Here is a 9,198-nt window from a genome sequence, read left to right on the forward strand (position 1 = left end):
TTTTACTCATTTTGCAATAGACGTTTGACTATCAAGTTCACTTTTAGGAGTGATGTATCATTACGGGATAGGGCTATGTCATTGGAGAGAGCTTGCGGATCAAAGGGGAACATGGCCGCCAGCAGCCTCCATAACAAACAGAGAACCATGTGGGAGAGTGGTTGCAAGGGAAACAGAAGGGAGGGCAGGGTACACTCTCACTTGGCTGCCTACACCTATCTGGTGGGCCTTATGGCTCCACAGTCTGCTGGGACAATGTTTGTTCTTGAGTCCTGAGTTGCTTAGGAGACAGAGGTCATGGGCGTATAAATATAATAAATAAATCAATAAATTTAAATAAATAAATATTGACGATGCCCAAATTGCATCCACTTCTTTTTGTTCCATATCACAAAACGGAATGGAGAAATTGACCAAACCGGACTGTCAGCAGTTTCTGGTGTAGTCAGCTTCACTAAAGGAAAGATTAACCCGCTCTTGTTTTCTCGGTGGTCCAGACCTGGATGAGTGCTCCACAAAACAACACAACTGCCAGTTCTTGTGCGTTAACGTCATTGGGGGCTTCAATTGCAAGTGTCCCCCTGGATTCACCCAGCATCATTCTTCCTGTATTGGTGAGTCACCCTTCCTCCCACCCAAAACAGAAGGTTAACAGTTCCTGGGGGACCAGATAAAAGAAAGTTCGGGAGGGGACAAAGAAGAGAGTGTGGGGAAAGTTGATGGACAATCTGTTCCACATGTGTTTTGGTCCCTCTAGTGGTCAATTTGATGTTACATCTATTTATGTCTGGCATATCTCCCTGCAGAATTAAACTGCAGGTTTTTATGCAGAACATAAAGTGATGTAATATTAAATCAAAACACATGCAAAGGAGGACACAAGTGAGGAAAATGAGAATGCGGAACAATCTAATGTTTAAAAAATAGATTGTATTTCACTCTATCATTACCATGACTATTGTAGGTACACCCAGGGGTCATTTCCTGCAGGAGCGCACAGGAGCAGAGCTCCGGCAGTAAAGAGCCCAGGGGGTGGGCACATGTAACAAGCCCCGCCCCCTGCTCCTTCTCTCCCTCTATCCCTCCTTCTTTCCTTCTATTTCTTTCTTTCTTTCTTTTCCTCCTTTTTTCCTTCTTTCTTTCCCTCCTTCTTTCCTTGTCTCCTTCTTTCCCTGTTTCCCTCCTTATTTCCGTCTCTCCCGCTCTCTCTCCCTCTCTCTCTGCACAGATCTATGTGAGGGCAGATCTGTGCGTTCCCCCCACACACACCTAGCAATTGAAAACAGTCCAGTGGCACCTTTAAGACCAAGTTTTATTCAGGTACAAGCTCTCCCTCCTCTATGAGGGCAGATCTGCATGTCCATCCCCCCCCCCCATAGCTAGCAATCCAAAACAGTCCAGTGGAGCCTGAGGAGTGGCTGTTGCCTTCTGACTTCCGGTGATGTCAGGGGGAGTGGTGTATGCAAATAAGTTATGCTAATGAGCTCCTACACCTCTTTTTCTACAAAATGACCCCTAGGTACTGCCTCTGTGTCACACCCCTGGTATTCCTTGGAAGTCTCCTATCCAAATACTAGCCAGGGCCAACCCTGTTTAGCTTTTGAGATTTGATGAGATCAGGCTAGCCTGGGCTATCCAGATAGTCAGTAGGAAGGTAATTTTAAGGGTCTCAAGCCCAGTCACATGCTATCAAGGGAGTCCCAAGATCCCTGGAGTTACCTTCCAGTTTCGTATGGAGAAAATTCCTCCCAGTGATTCCCAAATCAGTGTTACATCACCCTTGGATAGTCTAGATGGTACAATTAAATAGTTGTGTTGACACGTATGTGTGAGTCCTGGTGGTGGGTGGGCAGAGCTTGTTCCCTGGACTGCTCACACACCATGCAATCTTGTGATCCCCCTGCAGATAACAACGAATGCACAGCACAGCCCACCCTTTGTGGGGCTAAAGGACAATGCCTGAACACTCCTGGGAGCTACAACTGTGAATGCCAGAAAGGATTTGCTCTTGACAGTTCCGGCAGCAGTTGTGAAGGTATTGGGGAGCTGTTGCCTTACTACCTTTTTCAGCAGCATGCTTTATGGTAGTTATGCTGCCCTGGTTTCAGGCAGTAACCAGTTGCTGCCACTAAAGGACACAGGAGGAGCAAAACCCCAACTTCAAGCAGCTATAAGATTTAGTATTTTGTTGTTTCATTGCACCAGTTTCAATTTTTATCTGAATCTTTGACATATTTATTTAACATAAATAAATTCAGAGGCATCTGCTGCTCCTGCACCACAATATGTATGAAGGAACACAGTTGGGAGACAGGCTGAGGTTTAAAAATCTGTGCCCCAAAAAGATCTTTTCTCAGCTTCCAACTGGGATAAGTCTATATATCTGCAATGCAGCTCAACTAAGTCAGCTTTAAAACATCTCTGTGGATCTTTTCCTCCATCTTCCAGTTTTAGTAACCCCCATAATATGGTCGGGGGGGTTGAGAATTGGAGATCTGCGGCTGGCCTTCTGGCATTTCCTAGCTCACAGTCTTAGCTCTTGTGCCACATCTGCTCATATTTGTTTTCACACTGAGGTAGTAACATCACAGAAAACTCGGGTCTTGTTCGTGTCTTCACTAGCCTTTTGTAGAAAGGAAGCAAGAAGTGAACAATTAAAGGGGTCCCGTCATATGAGTCTGCATGATATTTCCAAGTCCATTTTCCTTGCTTTTAAGTTCCTGTTTCTTCGGGGGGGGGGGGTCTGTTCCTCATGTGGTCTATTCCTTCTAGTGCTCAATTCGCTATTACATCCGTTCATCTCAGGCGTATCTCCTTGCAGATTTAAACTGCAGGTTTTTATGCCGGGCATAAACTGACGTGATACTGAACTGACCACTAGAGGGAGCAAAACACGTCTGGAACAGAAAACAATAACAACGAAGAAACAGGAACTTACAAGTGAGAAAAATGAGAATGTGGGGAAACCCCAAGTCATAAGGAAACCAAGAGAGGAGTTAAACCTCATACAATGTCCGAGGTGAAAAAATTATTATTAACAACAGCAACTAACAATGAAAAATAGTAACCAATATTGGATACATCTTCCCTCGGCCCCAGTTTCAAATGCACCTTCTCTTTCGGTTTGCGCATGGACACATGCTTTGAATAGAGCAACGGCCAAGGGCAACCCCTGCCCACATGAGGCAGCTGCCAGTCAGGTGTAGGAGAGGAGGTGGGATGGCTTCCAACACACTCCCCCACCTCCTACACCTAGCAGGCGGTTGTCTAGAGACGAGGTGGGATGGCTTCCAACACACTCCCCCCACCTCCTACACCTAACAGGCAGTTGTCTATCAGGTGCAGCAGCGGTTGCAGGGTGCTTAAAGCCATGAGGGAGCCCACCCCAGCAATAACGCCTTAGTGATCCTTCTGGCCCTGCCTCCACAATGGCTTCTAATACTCCCCCCCTCCTACACTGGACAGGCATCTGCCTGTCAGGTGTAGGAGAGGAGGTGGGATGCTTACAGCCACCAGGGAGGGGTCCCCAATGCCTTTAAATCCAATCCCCCCAAACATCAGACAGTCTGGTGTCTGTCAGGTATAGGAGCAGGGCCAGGGTATGAATGTTTATGGGGAGATAGTAAAGGACATTTCTAGGAGCCATTTCAATGTGTGCCTCCCTCATGAACCTGAAGAAATGTCCACCACGTCACCACTCCCTCACACCAACTCCCCCTCACACCTCTCACCTCTTACTGCCCCAAGAAAGCTCCTGGCAAACGTTGAGCCAGATACACCAACGCTACAAGGAGGAGGCAACTTAGGAATGTGGCAAAGACATTTGCACATAGTACTCCAGCGGGGCACTGAGCTGCACAGGCCAAGTACCGGCAAGATCACCCTGAGGTGCTCAGAACCCCATAGTTCTGACAAGAGCTGTTCTTGAAAGAGCAGTTCCTGTCAGAGCTCTCTCAGCCCCACGTGTCTCACAGGGTGTCTGTTGTGAAGAGAGGAAGGGAAAGGAGATTGTCAGCCGCTCTGAGACTCCGAGTGAAGGACGGGGTATAAATCCAATCTCTTCTCTGCTTCTTCTTCTTTTTCTTCTACTCAATCCTTGACCCTTGGGCCTTTTTCTTTTACTGTAGATGTGGACGAGTGTGACGGGAACCACCGGTGCCAACACGGATGCCAGAACGTGTTGGGGGGCTACCGCTGTGGCTGCCCCCAAGGGTACATCCAGCACTACCAATGGAACCAGTGTGTGGGTAAGTCTGTCGCTAGGATTGGTTGGCAGCTTCTCCCAGAATTGGGGCTCCTTCTGGACATCAGGTACACCATGACCCCCCCGGCTATCCCTCTTTCCACTTTTGGCCCCAGATGAGAACGAGTGCTCCAGCTCGACAACCTGTGGCTCGGCCTCCTGCTACAACACCTTGGGGAGCTTCAAATGCATTTGCCCCTCCGGCTTCGACTTTGACCAGGCCTTTGGGGGCTGCCAAGATGTGAACGAGTGCGCAGCAGGGGGCAGCCCCTGCAGCTATGGGTGTTCCAACACAGAGGGAGGCTACCTGTGTGGCTGCCCCAGTGGGTACTTTCGGGCAGGACAAGGGTAAGTGCATGACCTTACATCAGTTAGGATGAACGCCAATGTACCTGCAGGTGGGGAGTGTGTGGGATTTTCTTTCCAGTTATGATAGCCACCGTCCCTGGTAGGGAGGGGGGGTAATAAAATGAGCCTCAGTTAAAGCCAAGCAGATAGTTGACAAGGGCAAATGAGCCAGTGTCCCCCATTTTGTTCCTCTCTGCTTCTGGAATGTCTCGTTGCGCACCTTGATTTGGTTCTATTTATTGGATTTGTATCCTGCTCTCCCCTGTGTCCAGGCTCAGAGCAGGTAATATCATTTAACAATTCAATATTAATATAACTAGTGCATAAATACAATAAAATACCTAATCATATATAATCTATATACTAATACTGAAGTCGCCCCCTGGTGTGCGGATAGCTAAATCCGCGCACCGGGGGGACCTGGAGGGGAGGGAGAGTTTTGTGCACATGTGGGGCAGTTCCCACGTGTGCACAAAAATCAGAAACCCTGTCAAAAATATCGGAGGGATGTTTAAATCCCCCCAAAACTGACAGAGCGTCCCCTGCGCATGCGCAGGGAACGCTCTGCAGCCGGCCTGGCCCGGGCGACTGCACGCCGCCCAGCCTCGGATCGAAAGGGGGGGTGGAGGACACCGGGGGAACCAGCAGGATGGAGGGGTACTTACCTTCTCCTGCTGCTTCCTCCTCTGCCTCCCCCCGCCCGCGAGTATCGCGGGTCCACCCCTTGTAAAATACATAATACTGTAAACCAGCAACATAGTTAAAAGATGGCATACACACTCAGAGGGGAGTGATATATAATCTCTCTGATTTGAAAGGAGAGAGGAGAAGAAGGGGGGAGAGGGAGAGGAGGGGGAAGCTATTAGAGATGCAACCCATCACTGTCCTTGACCATAGGCCCGGCGGAACAACTCTGTTTTACAGGCCCCGCGGAACTGCATCACATCCCTTAGGGCCCGGATCTCAGCTACTGTTCCACCAGGCCCCGTGGAACTGCATCACATCCCTCAGGGCCTGGATCTCAGCTAGTGTTCCACCAGGCCCCGTGGAACTGCATCACATCCCTCAGGGCCTGGATCTCAGCTAGTGTTCCACCAGGCCCCGTGGAACTGCATCACATCCCTCAGGGCCTGGATCTCAGCTAGTGTTCCACCAGGCCCCGTGGAACTGCATCACATCCCTCAGGGCCTGGATCTCAGCTAGTGTTCCACCTAGCTGAGTGTTCCACCAGGCTGGAGGGTTGAGGGCAGCCAGACACTCTTTAGGCCAGGGATCACCAACACGTTTTGGTCACTAGAGCACAACGCTCTTTGGGGGGTATACCAGGAAAGGCAGTCCCAAAGGTCTGCTGGTCCCAGACTGTTTAGGGCTTTGAAGGTTAACACCAAAACCTTGAACCTGATCTTATCTTCAATCTGGAGCCAGTGCAGCTGATAGACCACTGGCTGAATACGTGCTCTGAAGGGCGTTCCCCTAAGCACCCACGCAGCTGCATTCTGGACCAGTTGCAATTTCCGGGTCACTCTGAAGGGTAGCCCTGCGTAGAGCCAGTTACAGTAATCCAATCTGGAGGAGACTGTTGCGTAGATCCCTATGGCTAGGTCTGGGGGGAGACAGGAAGGGAGCCAATTGTTTAACCGGGCGCGGGTGGTAGAACGCAAGTTTAACTACATTTGCGACCTGTGCCTCCATTAAGAGGGAGGCATCCAGGATTACACCCAGGTTCCTGACAGTCGGTCCAGATGTTAACTGCACACGATCAAGAGCCGGGAGTTGGCATCCCAACCCTAAACTTCTTTGTAGTGTCCTATGTGGGTCTGGTTTAACCAAGATTCCTGAAATGACTTCTGGCATTGGTGCGCGCACAGCTGGCTGCGGCTTTGTGTTCCTTTGGCTCACCTGCCGCTTGTCCCTTACGGCGAACTTTGTGTCTTTGGGAAATGAGCCATTGATTGCATCAGGATCGTTGTGGGTGTTAGATATTGTCTCCTCTGGACCGGTAGCAGCTCCACGTGATGTCCAGGTAGAGGCAATTCTTTCCCGGCTCTCCTACTGGAGATGATTTCATTGGAGATGAGCCAGGAACTGCAAATTCAGGTTTGCGTGCAAGGATCAGAGATTGCATCCAAAGCCACAGGCCTCAGTTCCCAGCAGCAGAGGTCAAGAGTGGAGTCAGCAAACGGTGAAAATGTCATATATTTTATTTCCTCTGCATTTCACCCTTTGGGAAATAACCCAAGGTCTCCAGCCAAGTTATGACCTCAGCCAGTTCTTGGGTCTCGGAAGGAGCTCAACAGGGCTATTTTTGGGCAGGAACGCACAGGAACGGAGTTCCAGCTGGCTCCTGAGTTGGCCACGCCCAGCAGGAACTCGTTAGGGTTGGCTACATTGGGGGTGTGTGGCCTAACATACAAAGGAGTTCCTGCTACAAAAAAAGCCCTGGGTTTGGACAACAAACAAGGTAAACAGAATAACAAGCAAAAGGTGGGTGTGGCTGGATGACCACACTTCTGGTAACATGGGGGTGCGGTCTAATGTGCTAATTAGCTGTGCTGTCAGGGGTGTGGCCTAATATGCTAATGAGTTTCTGCTCTTGGGTGTGGCCTGTTATGCTAATGAGTTCCTTCTGGGCTTTTTCTACCAAAAAAGCCCTGGTGCTCAACAATGCTAACCCCCGAAGACTTCCCTTCCTGAAATGTGTGGAAGATGAGGGGAGGTGAAGATATTATTTTATTATTTTATTATTTATTTTATTTTATTTATATCCCGCCCTCCCCCGCAAGCAGGCGCATGGTGGGTCACAGCAAGTCACATATGAATACACAGAACAGTTAAAACAATTAAAACAAACAGTGTGGTATAGTGGTTAAGTGGTTAAGACTCTAATCTGGGAAAACCGGGTTTGATTCCCCACTCCTCCACTCGCAGCTGCTGGATGACCTTCGGCAAGCCATAGTTCTGTCAGAGCTGTTCTTGAAAGAGCAGTTCTCGAAAGAGCTCTCTCGGCCCCGCCTACCTCACAGGGTGTCTGTTGTGGGGAGGGGAAGGGGAAGGAGTTTGTAAGCCATTCTGAGACTCCCTTGGGTAGTGAAGGGCGGGGTATAAAATCCAATCTCTTCTTCTTCTAAGTGGGAGAACCGGGTTTGATTCCCCACTCCTCCACTTGCACCTGGCTGGATGACCTTGGGCAAGCCGTAGTTCTGATCAGAGCTGTCCTTGCAAAAGAGCAGTTTCTGTCAAGAGCTCTCTCAGCCCCACCCACCTCACAGGATGCCTGTTATGGGGAGGGGAAGGGAAAGGAGTTTGTAAGCCGCTCTGAGACTCCGAGGGAAGGGCAGGGTATAAATCTCTTCTCTTCTTTTTTTTTCTTAATAGCTAACAATAAAATTACTATATACATAACCCAACTAGGAAGAGATCGATAAAGAGAGGGGGTGACAGGAAGAGGTTAGGGGGCAGTATACCCTTCCTATCTCATCCCCTCTCTCACATTTCCTTGGAATTGCAGGCACTGCGTCTCTGGGCTGGGATTCGGCAAAGAGGCCTACCTGCCTGCCCCTCTGGAGGAGGATGAGGAGAACCTCTTGTCCCCCGAAGCTTGTTATGAATGCAAAGTCAACGGGTACCCCAAGAGAGGTCGTCACCGGCGTAGCATCAATGGCACCGACAGGCAACAGGTACCGGTGGGGAAGTGGGGAAGTAAATCCATATCAATCGGGAGAGCCCAAATGGCTAGGTCTGCCCAGTTGTTTCATGTCGGCATGCCAGAAGCTGAACTCCATCCCAGGAGATAGGTTCAGGTGGGTAGCCATGTTGGCCTGAAGCAGCAAAACAAAGTGAGTCCAGTGGTGTAAGCACTGTATCTGAAGAGGTGTGCTTTGCACACGAAAGCTTATACCATAAATAAAACTTTGTTGGTCTTAAGGGTGCCGCTGGACTCAAACGTTGTTCCACCCCAGGTCTTTAGGCAATTATTAATTATTTCCAAATCTCTCATCAGAGTAAAAGACAGAGATGGCTTACATCCCTCAGAATGTAAGCATCCTACATTGAATCTCTGCACTAGGAAAATGTATACACCTGGCTAACTACGCAGCAGAGTTTTCTATTTCAAGATTGCTTGGAGTCACTGTGTGGGGGAGTGATGTTTGGGGTCTAAAAAAGAAGAAAAAATTCCGCCTATTTCTTAAATGGAAAACGCAATCGTAACAAATGTATTTCTAGCGATCCTAAAAAACAGTGCTCTTAAAAACACAACATCACTGATTCATAGTGCTTGATTTCTCTCCCACTGAGCGTTCTTGAATTGCTGGTTTAAATTAGATTAATTTAAAAGGAGTGATATTTTAAACATAATGTTCATACATCACTGTTTGCTTTTAAGGTGCCACATAGGGTTCCCAAGTCGGATCGGCATAGAGTTTTCCCTCGGATGACCGTGGCCCCGCCCCCAGCGTACCCGCCATGGTCGCGTCACTTCCGGGTGACGTGCACGTCGCGTGCTTTGGGGGTCGGGTTCCCCCCGGGGCCTGATCTGCCGGCGGCGGGGAACAGGCCTCTGGGGTGGGGGTTTCCCCGCCCCCCAGGGGGACTTGGCAAGCCTCAAC

At 49.3% G+C, this 9,198-nt stretch overlaps 1 protein-coding gene across 1 annotated transcript in view; it reads left to right on the plus strand.

Annotated features, from left to right (window-relative positions):
* FBN3 (fibrillin 3) overlaps positions 1-9,198 on the plus strand; it is a 248,900-nt gene that overhangs the window by 237,811 nt on the left and 1,891 nt on the right. The window contains exons 56-60 of the mRNA XM_015413252.1: positions 498-614; positions 1,907-2,035; positions 4,128-4,247; positions 4,360-4,591; positions 8,100-8,268. Coding sequence (XP_015268738.1) covers positions 498-614; positions 1,907-2,035; positions 4,128-4,247; positions 4,360-4,591; positions 8,100-8,268 — 767 coding nt within the window. The remainder of the gene's footprint in view (positions 1-497; positions 615-1,906; positions 2,036-4,127; positions 4,248-4,359; positions 4,592-8,099; positions 8,269-9,198) is intronic.

Source organism: Gekko japonicus, unplaced genomic scaffold (genome assembly GCF_001447785.1).
Source record: "Gekko japonicus isolate JY-2015 unplaced genomic scaffold, Gekko_japonicus_V1.1 scaffold914, whole genome shotgun sequence".
NCBI lineage: Eukaryota > Metazoa > Chordata > Lepidosauria > Squamata > Gekkonidae > Gekko > Gekko japonicus.